The following is a 24700-nucleotide window of genomic DNA, read 5'->3' as shown; positions in this document are numbered from 1 at the left end:
GCTTGGGTGACATTGTGTGTATGAGTGAGAGAGAGAGAGAGAGAGAGAGAGAGTTCTTGTTGATGGGATGGTGAAACATTATTTTGCTGGTCGTGCCTGTGCTTGCATGCATCTCTCTGCCCCAATTTCTGTTCGATTTACAGGAAGCTTTTGTATGTCTCTCTCCCTTTCTGTCATCATACATACCTGCTGCTGCTGTTAGTGTTGCATTCTCTTGTTGGGTCCATCTCAGCCTCATCTTTTCGCTGCAACAAAGAGAGCATGGAGGAGGGGCGCTTCTCTCTAAGGCTTTGATGATTGCCTTCGTTTCCCTTCTCCCGAAGAGTGATGCAGTGGGAGGAGGTGAAAGGTTTATTAAGCCTGGTTGGAGTCTATGTTTTTAATTTTGAATAATACGATCTGGCATGGGCAGTAAGTATTGGTCTGCCAACAGATCGATACGTGAATCATTCGTTACCGAGCGAAACGCTGAATATCGTCTCGTATTGGACGATACATGCTATATTGGGGGATAACGATCGAAATTTTAATCGTTATCACTCGACACAGGTCGGTAATAATCAAAATTGATCGTTACCGACCTGTAACAGTATTTGGAGTCTTTTCTCATGAATTGAATCGAGGCTAATTTGGAAGGATTAAGAGGAAGAACCTTTTAATCAAAGAGGTATGTATTCTTTATCTTTAATTAGAGAGTAATTAAGATATTTAATATTATATTTAGTGTGTTTAACTATTGATTAATTTGAAATTAAACAAGTCAAATGTTTATATTTCATGCTTATTAAATATTGAAAGATATTTATGATGGTAAAATTGGTTTAATTAGGTTTTATTAAAATTATTTAATACTATAATTAGTGATTTTAATGATGATTTAATTAAATTATGATCGATTTTGGATCAATTTAATATTTTTAATACGTGTTTGACATGTTTATAGTATTGTAAAAGAAGTAATTAATGGGTAATTAATTATGTTAATCATGTAATTAGTATATTTAATGATGATTTCATCAAATTATATTGGATTAAAATGATGTATTTAGTGTTTCTTTTATATGTTTCACATATTTATGATGATAAAATAGGTTTAATTAGGTTTTATTAAAGTTATTTAATGTTGTGATTAGTCATTTTAATGATGATTTAATCAAAATTTGATTGATTTTAGATTAATTTAATATCTTTAATACTTATTAGGGTGTTTGACATGTTTATAGTATTGAAAGAGAAGTAATTAATGAATAATTAACTATGTTAATCATGTAATTAGTATATTTAATGATGATTTTATCATAATTTGATGTATATTGGATCAAAATAATGTACTTAATATTTTTTTATGTGTTTCACATATTTACGATGGAAAAATAGAATTAGTTATATTTTAATAAAATTATTTAATATTATGATTAATAATTTTTTATCGATATTAGGTCAATTCAACATGTTTATACTTTATAGCTTATTTGATTTAAATTTGGTAGAATCATGATATCAAAAGAACAATCATATGATGAGCATAGATTCATGCTCGAAATATAGATGAGAATCATCATAATTGACAATGTATTTATTATGACTACATTGGCAAGGGTGGAGGAATAACTTAGGTGAAAATGTATTTGACCGGGTGGGTATCCCGATGTTGCAAGATGCAAGAAGGTTCTGACGGAGATCCGTAAATTATTTCAAAGTAAGCTATAACGAGCAAAGCAAGATACATTAAAAAAAGAAGGCAAGAGTTGAAGAAGAATATTGCAAGGCTACGTAGGAACCAATTAATGATCAGTATGAGGATCGCAGCGATGAAGTCGGGATCTCACAATTGAGATTCGTGCATCATTGGAGCATTATTATATGGTCGATGAAGCAATGAGGCATCGATGACCTGACTCACAATTAGAGCATAGTAATGCTGGTGGAATCCAGAGGTCGGCCAGCATGAGGCAGCCAATTGCTCCTTAGTTAGGTCGAACTAATAGCATGAGGCATGGTGGACTCCATGGTTTTATGAGAGGTATTGGTAGGAGGTCCATACCAGATATTGTTGATATTGATCTGCAAGCCTATCCCCCACAAACAACGAAACAAACACGGATTGACGATGCATATACAAAAAAAAAAGAAGCTAGGAAGATAATTTCAAAATGGTTCAACTTCCACAAGATTCCAGTCAATACAGCCCAAGGTCCATATTATCAAAGCATGGTCTCATCTATTCAAAAGTCTGGCATGAGGATCTAACCTCCAACACCAAGAGAGATTTATGACGTGTACTTAGATGAGGAGGCAGCAAAACTGAAGGATTGGATCAAATCCTTCAAAAGGCACTAAGATGAATATGGGGGTGACACTGATGTATAACAGTTGGACAAGATAAACAAAAATGAGTATCATTAACTTTCTTGTTTATTGCAATAGAAGGGTGGTGTTTCATAAGTCAGTTAATGCTTATGAAAAGATCCAAGATGCAGACTACATTGAGAGCATAATAGACATTGTAGTAGAAGAGATTAGACCATAGTATATTGTCCAAAATAAATAACCGACAATGGAGTGAATTTTAAAAAGGCTAATTTGTAATTGATGAAAAAAAAAAAATATTATTTTTCCATCAATAGATCTAATGCTAAAGGATATTGGTGAGCTGGGCATAGTCAAAAATTGTGTAGCTCGAGCATAATCAATTACAAAGTTTATATATAATCATTATTGGGCCCACTCTTTAATGCAAAAATATGTAAACGGTGAGATACTCTGACCTAAGGTCACTCGGTTTGCTACTAATTTTATTTCATTAAAATCATTACGACAAAAAAGGCATGACTTGAAGGTAATGATCACCTCACAAGAGTCATTTGATTCCAGATATTCGAGATTGAGCGATGGAAAGAATATAGAAAAGTCCATTCTTTCATCTAAAGTTTGAGAGACCATAGTTGAAATAATAAAAGGTGTGGAACAATTTTATATTGTTCTCTATAAGGTCGATATGGACAAGCGTCTACAAATGCTATATCTTAAATATATGTTGATTTCAACAAGAGTAGATGTTAGGAAAGCATTCAAAGATGATTTCAAGGCCGATCAATACGTACGGATCATTGATCATCGATGTTCATATGGATCAAGATATCCATAATACAAGTAAATTTATATTCAGAATAATTTAATGTATTATTTTTTATATAATAAAAAATTATACTAATAAAATTATGTTTTATAAGGTATTATCTAAACTCGGCAATTCAATATCGGTATGCTCTTGGAACGCAAAATGATTTACTAATAACACTACAAAATGTTATATGTTGACTTTTGCCAAACACTACTAATGCAGTCGATGCTCTTATGAATGATCGATTATTTCGAAAAACAGTTAGTTCATTCTCTGATGTTGTAGTTGTCTCGTGTCATTACACTATGAATCCTAGTAAGGAAAAGTTACACATATTGATTATTAATTATATTTGATATTGAGTAATTATTTATTTATTATGCTAATAAAATCTATTTATATCTTCTTGCAGTCGAGTGGTAGCTACAATTTGGAGGAGATGCACCACGTTTAAGGAAGGTTGTCGTTCGTGTACTTTCACAGATGACGACATCTAATGGTTGTGAACGTAATTGGTCAACGTTTGCATTGATTCATATGAAGGTTCACAACAAACTCTTGTGTAGACGATTAGAGAAACTAGTATATGTCCATTATAACATGCAGCTAAGGTTGCGATGTGCTAAGTTGGATAAGGAGCCAGAGGAACCAGATATTGATCCCATCAACCTCCAATTCTATAACGAAGATTTAGAGCCGATGTTGGAGTGGGTTGAAATAGTAGAGAATTGAGAGGATCCTCTACTTGATGAGATGGAAGATCCTCAACGTCCTTCGTGTTTTATCACTAAAGCAATAGAAGAAGAGGAAGCATAACCCCAATAGGTGAAAAATCTCCCTCGATCACAATGTGGCAAGAGTCAAACAACATCAAGTCAAACTGCTCGAGGAACTACAAACACCCAACGGTCATAGTCGTTCGCCCAACGTACAAAGGGAAAGGGGAAAGCAGTAGCATCAGTCGCATCATTGGAAAGAATCGAGTCGGGCAATGAGACGCCTTCACAATCACATTCAGCAACTCACTCGGTTTAGAGACATGACAACAACATAAACAATAGTGCTTCGACGGATGATGGCGACGATGCTGGGCAGTTGTTAGTCTCGTCTGCATAACTTGAGGGTGGTGCATAGACCAAGGAGAAATATTTAACGCATACCACCCAAGATTCAAATTATAGAACTCGACAAGGTACTAGTCAAGTTTTTGCGTGGAAGGGGAAGGGGAAAGGGGAAGGCAGTGGATGAATTTGAGCAGATGCGATAGCGCTTACATGATGTAGACACGTGAAGCTTATCATATTTATAGTCATCGTATTATGGAGAATCATATGACCAATAGTAGTACAGTGATAGTTGGTCATACTTCCCCAAGCAATAGTACAATACGGAGTAACAGATCAGTAGCGAAAGTAGAAGCTCTAACATTCACTAATACATGCCTCAGGAGCTACCTCGGATAAATGTGATTCATGACGATCAACCTATAATCGTCATCACATTAATGCACCAATGGCATGTGGTGTATCAATATACTATCGTGGGATCAATTTTAGGATTAGGTTTAACAAACATATCATATTGATATGCAGATGCATAGGATCGAGGACCTCGATCCATCACCTATGGAGGCCCGTTGTTCGTTTTGGTGGTAGAATCAACAATCAGGTATATCTACATATGTGATTATTTAATTTATTTAAATTTTAAAGTTTATATTGTAACAAAATAATCTAATAGTTTAAATAATTTTTTCTGTAGATATTTTAATATTTATAGAAGGACAATTCGTAACGGATTGAAATATGAACCTTACGCAAGTCTATTCCTCAAAGCCCGAAAAAGATACGTGATACTATTCTTACCTAATTTATATTGATTTTGTTAAACTTATGCTATTAATATATTTATTTCTAACTTAAAAACCCTATCCTTGCATAACCCAAGTTACATTCGATTATAATATCAATTCAAAAAAATCTTTAATTTTAATAATTAATTATCAAGTTACAAAAAACATATATAGAGATCCTTTAGGAGAGAAAAAAACGAGGAAGACCGAGGATCCCACAAAGATTGATGTATGACTAAGAAATCTATCGATACGTGTAAGGACGATGTTGAGTTGGAATACAATGAGTTGAATGTCCAACATAATTATACGAAGCTTCCAAAGGGTACCGTTGAGAGAATTGATAGAGTCAATAAACTGGAGAGAGTTCGACTAAACTCTAAGTTTATATAAATTATTATGCTGGGTTTATTTGATTATTCTCTCTTGTACGATCTTTTCTTATGCTCAAATTAAAAATCAATCAAATTTTTTTTAAAAATATTTGTTTGCTTGCTTAAAGTGAAAATCATCACGCTAGCAGGCAGAGAAGAGGAACACTATCTTTGGGGCTTTCTTCTCTTAATATTATTAAGAAGTGTTGTGTTCTCCTGAATTTCATTTGCATGAGTGGGAGAAATTTCGATTATATTTTGAGATACTTTTGGTTCTTGTGGATTATATTTTCCAAAAATTTTCTTTTATTTTTGAAAAATCAATTCGTTAGTTATTTTACAAAAATCCGACTAATTTTCTATCATAGTTCAAACCAAAGTTTGACTTGCGCTAATTCTTCTTGAGATCTGTAGTGAAGAAGTATCTATCACGTATGACCGTTTAGATTAGCAGTAGAAGTTAGAATAAAACACATTTTCTGAGTCTAATGGTAAAGATATCTCTCTTCTTCCAAACTCATATGTTCCTGTATTTATGACTTTTTCCCTTGTTTTCAACATTGACCACACAAAAGAAGCCAAGTCAAATAATAATCCATGGAAGACTACCTCTATCGTATCATAATAATAATAATAATAATATTATTATTATTATTTAAAGAAGGAGAAGAAGAAGAAGAAGAAGAAGAAGAAGCTAATATACGCTTGTAATGTAGTGCAGGCTATTATTCATATTATGGCAATTTTATTTAACAGTAGTTCTTTGCAGTTTTTACTTCAATACTATATTTGAAAAATTAATACTAATATATTTATTCTTCCATCTAATCATATGTGTATTTTTTAATTAGAAAAGAAGAACATCTAACACTAACAATCTCATTGTTCATCTGTACTCCTTGTTAGTGTGTTGCATCGGAGATGGAACCCAAACGGAAGTTTCACGGTTTTTGGGGACAATCTTCTTTTCTTGTTCTGGTTTTCGGATTCTGATGATGATGGCATCGGGAATGGGGATTACAGAAGCAAAAAAACAAGTTTTGTAAGATGGTTGCTTTAAAGGGGAGGGATCAACAAACACTGCTGCCATTTTCCTGCCTCTCATGTGAGTACTACTTCAGCTATAAATGCAGTAAAATGACCGACCGAGACATGATCGTCTCTCGAGTGCTCTTCACACATTCAGAGGAGGAGGAGAAGAAGAAGACACAAATCTATGGCCAGCTGGAAGCTGAGTGATTGAATTAAAATTTCTCTTCAAACTATATAGAAACACACTGATTATGATTTTTTGTTTTTCGGAAATTATATAGAAATTTGTTACGAACATTACTAAATATATATATACAGTTTAGGATATAAGAAAGAAGAGTAGGCTACTAAAGATCAAAGACTTCCTGATCCTTTTACAGTATTTGCAGTATCTGTTTCTTCCAAGTGGATGTGCAGAGAAGAGAGTCAATTCTTTCCTTCATGTTTCAACCATTTCAACCTGCAGAAAGAGAGAGAGAGAGAGAGAGAGAGAGAGAGAGTGTGTGTATGAGAGAGAGAGAGAAATCAGAAGACTGAACAATCCATATAAAGTTATGTCAAATCCTTCACCAAAAAATCCCTGCCCTTTAGCCTTATTAGCTTTAGTCATTCGTGCACATCTTTGGGCTTAGGAGTGGTGAAGTGACCTCAAAGGCAAAGGCATCTATCTATCTCATCTATGAAGACTAAGTAAGTCTTAGTTGGAATATATGTTTGCTTTTTTATGCTACAGTTAGTTATTATTAAAATCAGATCGAAATTATATTTTTGAAAAAAGAAAAAATAAATAATTTTATAAGGCGCATATTTTCTACTATCTTTCTACTTCTTTCTTCACTAACCAAATAATTTTATTTGTTCTTTTCTATTTTTCTTTCACCATCCAATTTCTTTAGCCAAATAATTAATCTTCAATATATTTTTTAACCTTCAAATAAAATTCTATCTCTTTATATATAATGTGTAAATAATAATTCTTTCTTTCTTAATTTTTTGTTATATAAAATCTAAAATCTGATCACGTGACCCATTGATCCAATCGATAAATCACTGATCCATCACAGCCGGATTGGTGTCCGGTCGTATGGATTTAGACCTTGCTTGGGTCTGTTGGTCATTTGAACGACCAAAAGCGACATCCCAAGTTTCGTGACAGAGGAAGACAAGTAGCCTAAGAACATGATGCGCCACCAACTCCTGCAGACAGAGAGAGAGAGAGAGAGAGAGGGAGTACCCCTGATCCCAGATGAGAGGTAGGTGGCGTAAGGCATATGGCCCTTCTCGATCCGGCGGACGTCTGCGACGAGCAGCTCGTAGTGGCGCTTCACTTCGTCCACGGTCTTCCCTCCGACGGCGCGGGCGACGTGGTGCCAGCGGTCCGGCGTGTCTTGGTCGTACACCGCCAGCGCCTTCTCGAACATCTTGTTCTGCTTCGCGGTCCAGCAGGTGGTCACCGAACCGGATGCCATGCTCTGTGAAGGGCACCGAACGGAGACGAGGGAGAGAGGGGCTAGGTGTTTGATAAAATGCTTCAAAGGGTGACAGGAATGAGGGAATTGTACACACACACACACACACTCTCTCTCTCTCTCTCAGAGCTCAGCTCACTGCTACAACTAAGTGTAAGCTGATATGGAGAGAACAGCTACACCAGGTGCTACTTATATAAGGGAGAAGGGAGCAAGAGTGGAGGGGTTCTGTGGTGGCGGTTCCAGTTGGCGAATAATACTCTTAGAGAGAGAGAGAGAGGGAGAGAGAGATGTGATCACTGGAACCGTTGTAGTGAGTAGGAAAGAATCAGATGAGGATTGTGTGGTGGAGTGACAGATCAAAATGTCCCTCCTAAAAAGGATGTTCAGAATAAGATTTCCTTTCACTGCTTTGCATGGAATCATCTTAATGCTGCCAAAATCCGGCTTTGGAGAGAAGTCCAAGCAGAGAAAGACATCAAAGCTTTAGAGAGAAAATTTCAAGGAATTATATCAACTACATAAAAAGAATCATATAATAATATCAGAAAAATTGATGCATTAGCTTAAGATGTAGCTAGCTGCCACAAGCTTTAGATTGTTGTTTGCTTGTGAAGGGATAACACATTAATGTTGAGATCACAAAATGTCCAAGTTAGTTTGTTGTCTCTCCAAAAATGGTTTACATAGACAAGGAGATGCACCGATGACAGAATGATCTTAAATTGATCATGCAGCAAGCATACGAGTCTGAGATAATCCATGGAAAGCTTTTCTGGAATAAAAAAAATTAAATCATTGGATATATTGCCACAACCTCAGGCTCCTCTTTCCATCAAGTTGATGTGGATGATCTGGAGTCGGAGTTGGGCAAGTTGATGATGTTCCTTCGCTTTGCTTGGCATGGCTTAAGATCCAAAAGAGTATCTATTCCTCAGTTTGAAAGGTTAAAAGCACAGGAGCGTAGGAACTGCTTCAGATTCCCAGATATATCTGGAATGATATTTTGCAGTGATCAAAATGAAAATAATTCTGCTTTTTGTGATCATGGTATTATCAAATATTCCCTAGGTAAGCATATTTTTCATTGACAAAACCAGCTTCTAATCACTGTGATATCAGCTTACATAACAATTTGAAACATTTTCTTATTCATGTATCATCAGCTCAAGTACTTGATATAGCAAACAACAGATCAGAAAGAATTGTTTGTTCCATTCCTCTCCACGCACACACACACACACAATCACATTTGCATTATGTAGCATATTAAACAGTCTATTGTTCATACGGGAAGAATACTTTTTTCTGGATTTGAATTAAAGAAATGGGGCTCTCTATCAACATTCTAAAGTTGAAACTGGTGCTTCTTTTCCTCTGACCTTGGAATGCAGTGGCCAAGCTTGTGGATGCACTGTTATCACTACTGCCATTTGGTGACAAACAGAACTTTGCTCCATCAGAAATCAGAATCTTAGCAGAACTGTGGCCAAAAGAAAAATTCGTCTAAGAGATGTTGAATGTTAAGATCCTCAAGAATTTGGCACCAGCTAAGAATCGCTTCTCTGCTGAGATGCTGAGAGAACAGGACTGACCCAAGTTCTTAAGAATCTGTACTGCAATACAGATTCCAGGTAACAGTAAGAATCCTTATCACCTATCTCATTTCCTCCACCATAGACAAATCACTAGATACTATTCTCATCAGCTGGTAGCATCTTCATTTGTGTCCTCCTCTTTTAAAAGTCTTTTTAACTCGAATATTTTTAGATGAAGAAATGACAGATTCACAGGCAAAGAATTTGGTCAAGATAAGATGCTCTGCTTTTTCAGATGTAATGAAGCACCTAACTCAAAGTAATTATTAGTTGTGATTAATGCATTCAGTATATTTAAGCTGCCAGGCCCCCACAAAAAGTAGCCATAGTATCAGCATCCACTTTCTTGTCGAGAACTGTGTAAATAAAGGTACCATACAACCCTATGACATTTCTCATAGTCCTCTCTGAAGCTCCTCCTTGGAGGATGAGGATATGTTGATGTGTGCAAAGCTTTATGACAGGTTCTGCAAATCTTTGGGACATCATAATATAAAGTGATTTACTACTGTATCGGTTGCATAGGTTGGCTCTCCTTCTACCATTCTGAATTCTTTTGATAATTATAACATGGTTTAATGACAACTGATCCATTAATTTTCTTTTCTTGTGCATACTTCCAAAATACTTATCGAATCTTTCATCATATCTGACCATACACAGGACTAGTAAACTTAAGTCAAAAGTAGTAAGTACACTCCCTTATAAACAAATCCATATCTTTCTTTATCTAGAAGATTTAAACTGGAATTCTACATCCAGATATAGTATACCTAAAAGAGTCTACCTAACACAATGAAAAGCTATTCAGCAAAAATCAAACTGCCAATTACAGTCCCCTTATACTCGTGTGATTTAACTTCATGCAAAACTCCAAATTGATCTGAATATATCAAAATTGAACTGATTTATGAACGGAAAGCAAATCCACATTTCCTTTGGATCTTCGTCTCTAAAACGAGACTCTTAACACATTCACGAACCAAATAGACAAAAAAATAAGTCTGCAAATAAAACCCAATTAAAGCCTAAATTGGCCTGAATCATGTAGCCAACAAGTGGATGGTCAACTAATTAGAAAACAACACAATATGAAAACCACAAGTCGATTACCAAACGCATTTTAGTAATTCAAGGAGAGTGAACATAGCAAACACAATTTTGTATACACATATACTGTCTTTGCGTTAATAATAAAACACTTAAAACAAGTATTTCAGGATATGATCAAGTCATCGCATACTTGTCTAAGCTGCTTGTGCGAAGCCAACTCTCGAGTTGCCATAGTCAAACACAGTATGATAGACTCCCATGAATACATCTCCCAATATCCTGCAGCAATTTCAGACGTTACGCAAGATGTTGCACATTACATTGCTACACATCACAAATGCAGCAGACGGAGAGACACAAAACGATGACTTAAGAATGCAGGCAGGAAGACTGGAAAATACACACCAGAGAGGGCCTCGTGGTGGTGGAACATCCAAAGCTGTGAACCCACTGATGCACTGTTCTTCAGCTCCCTCACCAACCTTGAGAATGTACTGCGGGCACCAATCAGAGGAGCAAGATGATCATGAGTATTAACGATGAACAACATCAACAAAAGGAACGTAGGTGGAGAAATAGATCCACGGCTACACATTTATCTTCCTTAGTCAAGAATAAAATAGTGACCTCATTCTTTCTGCACATGGGTTGTGCAAAACATTTGGTCCACTTGTTTGGAATTTAATCATGTATTCAAGAACCAAAGAACTGTCAGGAGACTTGTGCGAAATGTAGAACAGGATCATACCTGCTCTGGTTGAAGCTCGAATATCCTATCACCAATGGTGAAAGAGACACTAGGCATGGAAGGTATGGCAGCACAGTCCACAGATGATTCTCCCATGGGGCTGGGCAGCCGTTCGCATAGCTGGATGCATTAGATGAAAAAGTTAAATAAACAAACTACTGCAGAAGCGAAAATGGCGTTATACTTGAAACTCGAAAATAATCTAACCTCGTTGATGTGATTCAACATTTCCTCCTGTGTCTGGTTCTGGCTTAGCTGATTCTGCATCCACACAAGTGCCATTTCACAAGCATTGCACATAGCATCATTGTGCAGACTAGATGAAACATCCTTGTTTTCACTGACTACGCTCTCAATGGCAATACTGGATATATAATATAGATTCAAGTGCATGATGTATGTGAATAACAATAGTCAACATACAGATATATTATTGAATTTCTAAGAGAATACAAAAATAACTAGGAACAATTCGATTGCTCACCTAACGGCGCCAGTTCCATCAGAAGCACATAGACCAATCTGAGAGCACATTTTGGTAGGTTGTGTCTGACAAATAAACCAGGATTAGCATGCCTTTTCTGATGCATAAATTAACTTGATTAAGGTAGTCAAAATGAATGTCTAAATTATCTATGCATTAATACATTGTTTCAGACCTGTGATATCAACATTTCAAAAATTCGTTGCCCATATTGAGCAACTACTGCTTTGCATTCTTGAGAAACAACACCAGAAACTCCGATTCTGTTATTAATTTCTGCAATAGCAGCCTGCAAAGATATGAAGGTGATCTTTCATTGACAAAGTCTGGTGTTATGTTGATAAAAAATCAATGGTTGTAACTTCAATTTTAATAGTCATTGCTGCAATAACTGACTTAAAAGTTGTCTTGAGACATCCAATTGATTAATGCATTATTACATAAAAAATCAATGGTTGTCTCAGGTTCGAGTCCAAATATACCATTTAATGTAATAGAAATTTCTTCCAATATATACTAGTGTATTTTTTTTATTTTAAAAAAATAAAATATACATTTGTATATCATTTTATTTAAAAGAACAAAATATACACTTGTATTTTTTTTTTAAAATTGACTTAAAGCTATTGCACACAATAATTAACTACTGTAATGATTTCAGAAGGCCACATAAATAAATTCAGATGCAGTAAAAACGTGTTCTAAACTATTTGGCACTTAGATCTTCATCGAATACATTGATACCGACAAACCAATATATAGATCTACACATTTTTCAGATGAAATACCCAAAGCTATCAATTAACAGATTACCAGACAGTTTGAATTTTGGAAAGAGCATAGTGAATAGTGATTGGAGAGACAACTTCACATCAAGCAAGAACAAGGAGCTTGATATCGCACAAAATTGTAATACTTAGGATAGACAACTTAACATCAAGAAAGAGTGAGAAGATTGGCACTTTACAAAACTATAGGCGAAAGAGCTCCGTAACTGAAGAATACTCTTTATTTTAAGATGAGGTATGTAGACAGAAAATAAAATTATGAGGAAGGTGTTTAACTGCAACACCATTTCAAGCAAATTGCTTTCTTTTTCTGACAAAGTCAGCATGAAAGAGTCCCATGAGCACAATCGATAACCTCATCCATCTACTCAACCTATCAAGACTAAAAATCATTGGCAGACATGTAGATCTAAGGTATTTGATAAGTTGATAAGTAGCCTTGTGAGAAAATAGTCTCCAAAGGGAATCTATGAGTATATGACTCAACAATTAGACCATGCACGTGATCTCCTAGATACTACTACACTAGACTAATGATGTCCAATCAGTAACCTTGACATGGAACTGAAGATGCAGGTAAATTGTTCTCCACAAAGTATGAAGCTACAGTGACATTGAAAGTGGATTGAGTAATATCCATCTAAATATGTTTTCATATCTAAGTCAAGCTGGGTATGTTTACATAAATATGTATCTATCACATATCTTTATATGTATTTAAATCCCGCTATCCAAAATCTTCTGGATAATGGTACACACATGGTTTGAGTCCCAAACTTCCAACCATATAGTGTTAAATTAAGCTGCATTAATCTAATTAAAAAATTTTCTTTGATTGATTTTTCTATCTACAATATTATTTTGATGCTTTCGTTTTCACATTTACTACAAAATTTTCTTTTCTAATAAAGAATTATTAACATTTATTTCATTTTATTGTACATTCATATGATATTCACATCCATGTCCAGCTTTCTAAGACATAGATAAATTATTTTTTTCTGAGACAAATAACAGAAACATTGATGGCATCAAAGGATGATCAAGTATATACAAACCGTTGGCCCGGCAATCAAAGAAGTTCCAGAATCTGCAATTACCGCACACCCACCAGAACATAAGCCTGATAAACACAAAATATAGTATTAGTAGATGTAAGAACATCCAGTTATGATAATATAAACCACTAAGCAATACCAGTAGCTTCATCACCAATAAACAAATCTCCCATGTTGAACTGCCAAGACAAATTTAGGGAAACATGTAACAGCAGTTGTGAAAACAAGTAAATTCAGTAGCCAATCTGCACAACTCAGTATTCAATTAATTGAGCACACATGCTAAGAACACCCACCTGCCAGTAACCTTTCTGAGAAACAGGGACATATACATGTTCACCCTTATAGTGGTTTGGATCAGCTCCTCCAAAAACAATTTCACCTCCCTCCCCTTCCTCAGCATTTCGGTTAAACCAGAATGAAAAAACAGGATCTTTGATAAGTCCTTGGTTGACCATATTATACCTACCATTAGAAAGGTTAGCTGAGTTAATCAAACTAAACACTTCTAGTCACGTGTAAATGAAAATTTTCAAATAAGATAATTTCCAAAATATCTAAAGCATACGAGAACCACCTAATCACCTGATAGAATGATGCAAGATGCAATGAACACAACACAAAACATCAACTTTATAATTGATGCCATAAAGGACACTTTAAAACGATAATGCTTCATCTACAAAAACATCTAAGCACCAGGAAATTTCACTAGAACATTTATAAAAAATAAGCTTATGGAGTCTTTCAAGATCACTATAAAGAAAGCTAGACTAATAACTGCACATATTCCTTGGAAAACATTAGCTGAAAATTTTCATTTTACAGTTGTTGAGAATGATGAATGGCTTCTGCATTTCAAAATCTTAACAATAAATTAACCAATTACGAAGTCGCTTTGTAAATCAACTATGCAATTTGCCACATGTTCAAGTGCTGTATCCACAATGAAATTTTATTCACTGCAGTGATAGGAAATTTACTAGTATTACTCTGCATTTCCATCACTTTTTTTATATCTAGATTACAATTTTTGGTATAGTTGGTGTTTATAAATCTCGAAATAATAAAATCATAAATCAGGGAAATTATTTTCTATTAAATCTTTTAATTTTGATAGTTCCAAAGATCTCATTTAGTAGGATTTTGGGAGGTGATGGGATTAGTTTCCTTTTCTAATAACTACAAAAAAGTGAGCTTGTGGACCCAGAGGCATAATTGATCCAAGGCATGCAATTTTGTATAATATCGTTCGGTATGGACGGTATGTACTGGTCCGTCAGTTGATCGGTACACGAATCGCCCATTACCAGATGGAACAGAATATATATATATATATATATATATATATATATATATATATATATATATATATATATATATATATATATATATATATATATATAAGGCAATATCACCTTTTATAAGAATATTTATATATATAAATATATACTGAGCGATATACCGAACGGTATACTACTCGGTATATAGTATCGTACCATACCGAGCGAACATCGAAACTCCGGTAGGATATGATATTTCAATCCTTAGGTTGATCATTATTATTTTTTTATTATTCCAGTAAATTAGGTGAAAATGGCCTGATAAATCTAGGGTTGTTCTGACCTGACCTAAAGCTACACTTCTCTCCCCGATGGAAAGAACTCAGAATAAAAAGAGATAATTTCTAACAAAAATTTGAGTTGCCTATCTGGTGAGCACCTATTATAAAAGTTCAATGGGTCCTTCCAAAATTTTCCTTCACATTACTTAAATATTATTTGTGTTAAAAACCAAGAAGGTATACATAATGACCTTAAATAAAAGTAATATACACAACTAGCATTTAAACAAGCAAATCTATGCTTGTTACAAGTTTTTAACAAGGAAATTATAGAACCATTTGGACAAGAAATAATCTCTAAGCTCTATCCAAGTATGAATCACCCTAACAAGGTAATTTTGGGCCCTTCCAAAATTTCCCTTCATGTTACTTAAACATTATTTGTGTTAAAAACCATACATAAGGACCTTAAATAAAAGTAATATACACAACTAGCATTTAAACAAGCAAATATATGCTTGTCACAAGTTTTTAACAAGGAAATTATAGAACCATTGTGGACAAGGAATGATCTCTAAGCCCTATCCAAGTATAAATCACCCTAACAAGGTAATTTCTCAAGTAAAGGATATAGGTCTGCTTTCTCATAATTATACTTGTTTATGACAAACCAAGTTTCAGTGAAGAAGCATAAAAAATAAAGTGCAGGATATGTAGAATGATAGTTGTCCAATACAAATAGTGTAAATAAAAAAAATAATTTGCATCTCTATTCTTTGTCATGGCTACATTTGTCATTCTTATGTTTCTGCATTTCGAATTTTAATTGGATTTGAAGATTCTTCAAGACACTAACAAGCATATTAATAAATTTTCTGTTTGTAGATAACTAAATATTAGAATAACATTCTTTGAACTTTGTCAAACAAACAACAGCAATGTAAATGGTTACATGTTCAAAACAGGTCTAGTAAATTTTAACGATCAACTATCATGTAATAGTTTTGCATCCGAGGAGAAAGGAAGTCATATTAAAATACCACACAGGTACAGCATCCCCAACTGATATTTCCTGAAATCCAAGTCCTAGAATCCCATCAAACTTGGCAACCAGGAATGTGACACTTGGTTCACTAGTGGCTTCAATAAAATCCTGAATGAATTATAGTTTAGGAGACCATAAAATTAGAAAATTGACATCTTAAGGACCAGTGAAAGAATAACATGTAAAATAATAAAAAAGTTTGAAACCTGATTTTTAACAATTAGGTTACCGATGGTGACATGATCTTCACTAAAGAAACCAGAAATTGATCCAGATCCATAGTGGATTTCTGCAGACTTTCCTGCTCAAGACAAAGCCACATGCAATTAGAATCTCTACTTAGCTATAGCAAAACAGTAACTAGAACATATCAAGGTACACTTGCCTGCAAAGATATTCAAATGCAGCAAAGGGCAATCAGGTACGAACATAGATGCCTTTAATAAGTAACTCTTTTACAAGAACAATAAACTTTGACGAGGTAAAAAAATAACCTGATTTAATAAGCAAATGTTGATACTGAAAAGAACATATATTAATTCAAATAATACCTAATGCCAGATTTGAAGAACTTGAGGAAGACACAAAAGACCATGTTAAAAAGGAAGAGAAGGGGTATAGAAGGAAATATTGGCAAGAAAAGAAAATAGATGAAGAGTTTGAAATTTTCATCTCTAATGATCTTATCAACATTAATAGTTCTAAGAAATAAGAATAGTAACATTTAGTCACCTGTAAGAAAATGCTAAATAGCATAGCTAGTCAAAGATTTTATAGCTAAGAGCAAGTTTGTCAGAAGAAGCCCTCAAGGCACCAAGGTTACAGATTGGTCATAAAAATTAAAGTATAATATGAGTTTTGAAAATCTCTATAAAGAAAAGGAAAGATATTTACTTGGCGAATTAAGTAACAAATAATTGAAAAGAAGAAGAGACATACATTTAATTATTAACTCGAAGCTAAGAGATACAGTGGAGCATGCTTTGAAAACAAAATGAATTTTTTCCATTACATAAATATGATCGAGAGCATTGCCTATGTAAGACGCTAGGGGAAAGCCAAGCCAGTTCCTAGAACATGCTAAGGTTACTCTAAAACAGTAACGAAAATAACATTCATAGACTAAAAGAAGGACGTGTAAACTGCAGAGATACATTTGGTGTCTGTTTTTCTACACATCTCTAATAGAAAAGAACATGTTAAGATGATGACAGGTTTTAGAGGATAAAAAACTTGGAATAAGTGAAGTACCTACGTAGATAGTGCAGTGAATATGAGTATGTACAGATGAATCGATGATGTTATAATAGAAGATGGAGTGAGGAAACTACACTCAGAATAAGTTAGACGTAATACCAATAGATACCGAGATGATGGAAAATCATCTATACTAATTCAACTATATCAGAACCTTATAATACAATACTATGAAAAAGTATTATCTCATCTGAGAACACACAAAAGAAAGGGCCCAATAAATAAATGAATAAATAAAAAAGATGCACTTGTCCATGATATATTTGAGGAGGTGAACCCCGACACAAAGGTAACTGATGGGAAGAAATTATGAAGCTAAATCAAGTCTTATTATTGATCTCAGATGAACTTAGGTACAACGAGGAAAGTATCACAGTCGCTAGAGCCATTGTACACTTATTCAAAAGGGAAAAGAACTTAAAAGAAGAAAGCCCAGTCAAATGGTAAAGATGACTTCCACTTGGTTGGCCCCTGAGCCAAGTTGATACTGTTATTCTTTTAGATATATGTGTCCTTTACAATCATTCATATGAGAAGTATAACATAAATGGATTGCTTCTATAATGACCGATCAAAACCCTGTTCATAATTCATCATTTGTAGAAGCCTACTTCCACATCTTTTCCATCCCTGAACCATATAAATTAAAGTTTTAACAATGTTATAGAATATAAATGCTATTAAAATAAATTCCTGGCAACATGCGTGTAAATAAGGAAAAGGGGGAGGCAACTACAAGAGAACAATGACAAAATAAAGTCGTTCATTTTATGCCAAAGACAGACCATTCTTCTGGTATGTGCTGGATGCGGTTGACTTGTACTTCGAATGGAAATAGCAAGCGACCTGCATTGACGCACTACGAACTGGTGATTTGAAGAACTGCAAGATATTCGATTTTCCAACCAAAGAGAGACAAAGCTCACCGAGAGGATGCACTTAGAAGAAGGAATCCACAGATTCGAGCTACCCGTATCAAAAATCACGGTGAACTTCTGCGCAGGGGAACCGATGCCAATCTCCCCAAAGTACTGAGCGTTCAAATAGTTCTTGAGGGAAACAATATCTTCATCTTCCTCATTACTCCCAACACCACCTCTCAATCCGTGCCTCCGGGCCATCAAATCCTTCCCCTCCTTATCCAAAAGCCGGGCTGCGATCCGGCCATTCTCACCCAACGGTTTCTTCCTCAGACCTATCCGAATCAAAGCATCGGCGGCACCAGTGGTCGGGAATCCCAAAGGAAGCAAGAGGATCGAAAGGAGGAGAGGAATCGCGAGACATCCACGGCCAGTCTCCATGATCACCCAAGGTTCCTCAATCTAGGACATGATCGGACAATCAACAGGAAACAGGACCAATGAGATTAAACCGCTGAATCTAAATCGAAAATGTTCCACAAAACATTAAAAGAGAAGCTCAGATCGAACAAGGATATACTCACCAATGCGGCGGGATTGAGATCGAAGAGGGGTGAGCGGAACGAAGGCAATGTGAGGAGAAGGGAGCGGCTCTCAGAGAGAGGAGCTCGACAACCTTTGCAATGCAACGAAGCACGTAAAACGCACTGGTCTCACGGATATATAGAGTCGAAAGGCGACGGATTTCTCGTTGTACACCGTCCGATCCTTCCCTTGAAGCGACAAAGCCGTTCGATGAGATGGCTTTCTTCCTCGGGTACGGGATCCTCTCTATTGTCGATACGCGTGGAGTTCTGATCGGACCGTCTCAAATTTAAAGTTGGTGGTTGAAACCTGCAGATGTGTGAATTGACAGATACTATTTAGAAGTATGATTGGAGGGGATCCAGGCGACCTCAGTGTAGGGTCACAAGGATCGCGTTCCGGCGTGGTTCGATTTTCCCGCATAATCTGCGACCGCAAGCGCATCACAAGTCCGCTCGATGGTGCCACGTACTTATCAATTCAGATTTGACGGTTCAGATTCCTTATTCGTCGGACGTAAAGCCCAGACGTTATTGGCGTCGACCCAACGGCGGTGTTGCGTTTTCCGTGCGGGAACGCACAAGTCACGGAACCAATCACAACGCAAGACTTAAAACTGACGGACTCGTCAAATATACCAAACACGGCACTAAGGCCAGCGTGTACATGACATGCGGTTGCTCGATGTGGATCCAACCAGCAAATTAAGGAAAAGAGTGAGAGACGTGGTCGTTGATCGGGTACCATTTTCGGGGAAGTTTGTTACGGAGTCGGAGAACTCGGTGACGTGCAAGCAAAGTGGCGATGCGATCGCTGTTAAGCGCCCTGCCACGTCGTGTGAACCGGGAAGCGAACCAAGCTCAAGCGTCACAACGATTGCTTTCACGCAAACCGAAGGTTTTGAATGGGCAACGGATTGCGGTTCGGATGTCCGGTCTTGTCACCCAATCACTAGTCTTTATTTCCATCAATATCTTATCCAAATTAGTAGTCTTTATATCACCCATGATTCACATTTTTTTTACTGTCCTAAATAAAATATCCAAAAATACTTATCTGGGTCCCCTCCCAATATGCTATTAAAATTCTCATTCTCACATTAATGCTGATCATGGATTTGAAATGAAACATATCCAATTGAATTGAAATGAATCCAATCTAATTCTGTATTGCCGATTCACAAGCCTCTATCATTTTAGAGGGTAGCGACATGCATCATGCTTCAGGTCGTTTGCTTGCAGAATCCTACACTCAATGGGATGTACTCAAAGAAGGCTTTGTAGCTTTGATTGCTCTGAAACTGTGTTGATTTATAGTAAATCTATGCCTTCTAATTGATATTTGAGAAATACTTTATATGGTTGTGAGATTAATAATACTTTTGAAATCATATTTATATTTTTTAATATACAGCTGGAGAAAAAGATTTGAGTAAATATGCAATTAACAAAATAAGGATTTGAGTGAATATATAGTTAAGAAATATTTTATGTTTGATAAATAATAGATAAAAATTATGTTTTAAATATACATTGAGGTAAATATTGTTTGATAAAATTATATTTAAAAAGTTCATTCTATACATATTTTTTATTTAAATTAATAAGTATAAATAAATAAAATAAAAAACCGAATACATGTAATCTTATAAAAAAATTCGTAGGACTCAAATATGTAATAAATAAATGAATAAATAAAATTATTAAAAAAAATATTTAAAAACATATAAATAAAATTTCATCTTAAGTTTTCTAATTAAATCATCTTGATAATTTTATAATTTTAGATAAAGTCATAGAATACTTTAGATTTTTTTTTAAAAAAATTAATATTCTATTGTAAATATTAAAATATTGACAATACCCTTAAATAGTATGCATTTTCAATATAACATTAAGGTCAAATATAATATGAAAATCTTACCATTCATATTTAAAATATAATTTGAAGGTCAAACACCAATTCATATTTGATTCATATTTAAAATATGTATGAGACCCTTAATATAAATTTCAAATATATTTCAAGACACATACTAAATTTTTATGTCTTGAACACGAATACAGGGAGGGCAACATGAGAGTCAAAATCTTACCGTTCAGATAAGATATTTTGTTCTCCTCCGGTCTTGAAAGGAATTCTGTGTTTTTTTTGGGATATATTCCGTTCCAATAACCTAATTTGAAGCTTAGTTTTCCATTCGGAAAAATAAAATAAAGTAAAATCGGTGCAACAAAAGGGTAGATTTGTAATTGAATTTTTGGATAGGATCTGAATATACGACATTCTACTCTGATGCCGTATTGAATTTTCTGTTAATGTCCTTACATCAATGCCTCAAATCATTAAATAAGAAATTATTTACATTCTTTGTACGTGTTTCACTTAAAAGGTGATAGGTAACAACTATTAGGTTAAACTAAGATCATTCGTTGACACATCCCAAAGTCTCGAGATGGTTTCCAGAATGTTCTTAGCCCGCGAAAGATGCCTCCACGGACCATATCTAGCCCGGTTTCGAGCCCCAACCCGGTCGAGTCCTCCGCGGGCGGCGACGGGATCGGCGATGGCGGAAGGTGACGACACACGGTAAGTATTCTTCTTCGTCGGATCCTTTTGATTTCGCGTCATTTTTTCTTTGGATTTCTATCTGCTTTCCCAGGATCCGTCTGATAACTTGTTCCGGTTGGTCATAATATGTTCCGTTCTGTTCTAATTGTTGTCAGTTCTTTGATATTTGTTTGTTGTACTACAATTGCAGATCGAATACATGTTTGTAGACCATCTTTGACTGGTGGGGGTAATTTGTATCGGCTCTTTATATGCATTACATGTTTTCTGCTTATATATGACTAATTTCTGTATCCAAGATTCGCATTTTCTCACCACTAAGGATATGTCATTCTGCTTTGAATCTGTCTTCTGTATGTAAACTCTGTATGTAGTTGCTGTAAGCAATACCTCAACTTCGTTTGTATTTGGGCCTTATTTCATGTAGGCTTGGCCAATTTGAAGAGCATAGGTGGTATATGGCGAGTCAATCTTATAACCTCATGGTACAAAGTGATTGACTCTTGGATTAGTAGTCATCTTTTATTGGGGATTTGAAATACTTTTCTCTATCTTGAATCAGAGAAGTGCATGTTCGATGCAATACTTATGCCAATCCACTGTAAATATGGATTGAAACTTAGGTAGATTTTCTGGATTATGGAGGTCCAGTTTTGGAGCTTTGTTTATGTGGACCTATAACACAAGCGAAGATGGTAAATGAATAATGCCTTTGTATATTGACTTTCAGGTATAATCATGGAAAATGAAACTCACCATTAATTGGTTTCACGGAGACAAAAAAGAGGATAACTTATACAAATGTTACAAGCAAACGATTCTCATGAAAGAGTGCTTGAAAGAAGCAAAATCTGAAATTTTATTATTTTTCTATGTTGTTTGAATTATCAAGACCATGGTTTTAGATACGTGCGGTCAATATGTACTGAGCAGTAGTATACCATATGGCTCGAGGTGTCTACGATTTTATTTTATTTTATTTTTCAGTGATACCAGGTGGTACAGGTTGATATACTGTTCAGTGTATCGGTTTTGGTTCGAGGTGTCAAAACTAGTATTGGTCTAGGAATTAAAACTATATTTGGTTTGCTAGGACAGTACGATGAGAAGGATGCGAATTTAGGTGATCAGAGTTTGAGTTATGAAAACAATCTCTCTATATTTGGTTTGTGTGCTAGTTGCCAGGGGTTACTTGAGCTTTTGCAATTAGATCCCAGATGTCGGAGATGGCGAAACTTGTCATTTGGAAAAGTGTCAGTTTAACAGCACAAATAAGGCACTGGTTCAGCTGAACAAAAAATTGAATTAAAACAATCAATAATGCATTTCAGTCTACTTTGAATGTTATTGTGGAATAACATATTAAACAATTCTTCTCGTAGGACCATACGAACATGCTTACTTTGATTCTGCCAATTTGGGATTTAGGGAAGGCACTATTTGATGATGAAACCAATTGATAATTATGTTTATGTTTTAATCTGCATTTTGAGTGACGCAGTATGCTTCGATCTGGATAAGACAATTAAAGCAGGAAAAATCATGTTGTGCCGGAGGAACATGCCAGAAGATTGGACGTCGGGCCGGTAGATCGGTCGACGTATCGACAGAAGGCTTCGGGTCATGGACTCGGGCATCGGGTCATGGACTCGGACATCGGGCCAAAAAGAGCGGGTATTGCGCCAATGATGTCGGAGTTACGGAGTCAACTAGCCGATTGGGCAATAGGCCGCAAGAGAGGATGATGCGCCAAAGAATCGGACGAAGCGTCGAGGGACCAATGACATGCTGGACAACTTAGTTAATTGCTAGGAATAATTGTCTCGATCGAAGTTTTGTTTTAAGTGTGCAGGATTAACTACGATGAAAGAAAGACATGCAGTAGGAGTTACGCTGGAGTCAATACTATGATAACGTTGGGAGTTCGAGAGCTCGACGGAAGTCCGGACGGTCGTCGGAGGTTCTGCGGGAACAAATCCGAGAAGTCCAGGAGCTTGCCCAAAGAAGCTCGTCGGAACTCGCCAAATGGATCGTTGCAAGTCCAGGAGTTTGCCGGAAGTCCGCAGGAGCATCACCGAGGGTTCATCGGATGATCGACGGAAGCTCGCCGGAAGAAGCGATTGACGCACCGGAGCAAGTTGCAGTAAATGTCTTAAGAAATTCGTAGTTAGCACGATGATTAAGTTAGAAATGAGAGGTGATCCCATTAACTTAATCTTGGGGCAATTGGGCCCTTGACAGACCCAAATTGGGCCGAATGGATCAGCCCATTCAGACCCAGATTACTTGTCCAGAGGTGGCACCGCCTGGGTCGGCGGTGGCACCGCCCAGGGCTCAGTCTCCGAGCTCTGGTTGGGCGGTGCAACCACCCCAGTCAGGCGGTGGCACCACCTCAACTCGGTCTCCGAGCCCTGGTAGGAGGTGCAACCGCCCTTGACAAGCAGTGGCACCGCCCAGAGGCTCAGTCTCCGAGCTCTACTAGGCGGTGCAACCGCCCCAGTCAGGCGGTGCAACCGCCAGACCCCGGAATTCCGGGAGATAACAATTTTGAGCTCCAAATTCAAACTGGTTTGGAGCATATAAATACCCCTCCAATCCTTGGGTAAAACACACAAGCACAGAGAGCAAAAAAGGAAAGAAAAGCTATAGAAATCAGTTGAGAAATCCCTCCTCTAGCTTAAGTGTTAGAATTCTGTTTAAGAGAGGAGAGTGAGTGCTTGTAAGGGTTGTCTCCTAAACCCGGTAAAAGGAAAAGAGGGGTGTAAGAAGGAGATTGATCTTCGCCTAGTAAAGGAAGATCGTTAGTGGATGCCGGTGGCCTCGACGGAAGGAATCGGAGGAGTGGATGTAGGTTATGATTGACCGAACCACTATAAACTCTCATCTTCTCTGGTTTGCATTTACTTTGAGCATATTATCTTTACTGCAAACCTCCTCAATAGCTTACTGCCTTTTACGCATTTACGATCATGTTTCAAAGTTCAGTATTTTCCGGATCGGCGTTTAGACGTAAATCAATTTTATCGTGCGAACATCATATTTCAGTTTACGCTTACATTCTAATTTCTATCATAACTGCAAACTGCCTTCATAGACTTGCTTTAACTGCATCTTGCTTGATCATAAGTTAAAGTGATTTACGAATCGACTTTTCTACCGAAATCACTCTTATCGTACGAATGTAGTTTTAATCGTCAAAAGTTTTCCGCTGCACTAATTCACCCCCCCCCTCTTAGTG

The 24700-nt window shown here is 36.1% G+C and overlaps 1 protein-coding gene across 1 annotated transcript; it reads right to left on the bottom strand.

The window, feature by feature from the left end:
- Positions 1-10541: 10541 nt before the first annotated feature.
- On the bottom strand, positions 10542-19019 carry LOC135628483 (aspartic proteinase oryzasin-1-like). The gene is made up of 14 exons (XM_065135160.1): positions 18891-19019; positions 18373-18768; positions 18232-18292; positions 16396-16490; positions 16185-16297; positions 13877-14045; positions 13720-13759; positions 13581-13645; positions 11910-12023; positions 11735-11799; positions 11458-11614; positions 11251-11370; positions 10908-10996; positions 10542-10781 (listed from the first exon to the last, which is right to left on the bottom strand). The coding sequence occupies exons 2-14, from the start codon at positions 18745-18747 to the stop codon at positions 10697-10699; spliced, it is 1548 nt and encodes a 515-aa protein (XP_064991232.1). The 5' UTR covers positions 18748-18768; positions 18891-19019; the 3' UTR covers positions 10542-10696.
- Positions 19020-24700: the final 5681 nt, after the last annotated feature.

Source organism: Musa acuminata, chromosome BXJ3-1 (genome assembly GCF_036884655.1).
Source record: "Musa acuminata AAA Group cultivar baxijiao chromosome BXJ3-1, Cavendish_Baxijiao_AAA, whole genome shotgun sequence".
Classification (NCBI taxonomy): Eukaryota; Viridiplantae; Streptophyta; class Magnoliopsida; order Zingiberales; family Musaceae; genus Musa; species Musa acuminata.
This window is presented reverse-complemented; position numbering and strand designations above follow the sequence as displayed.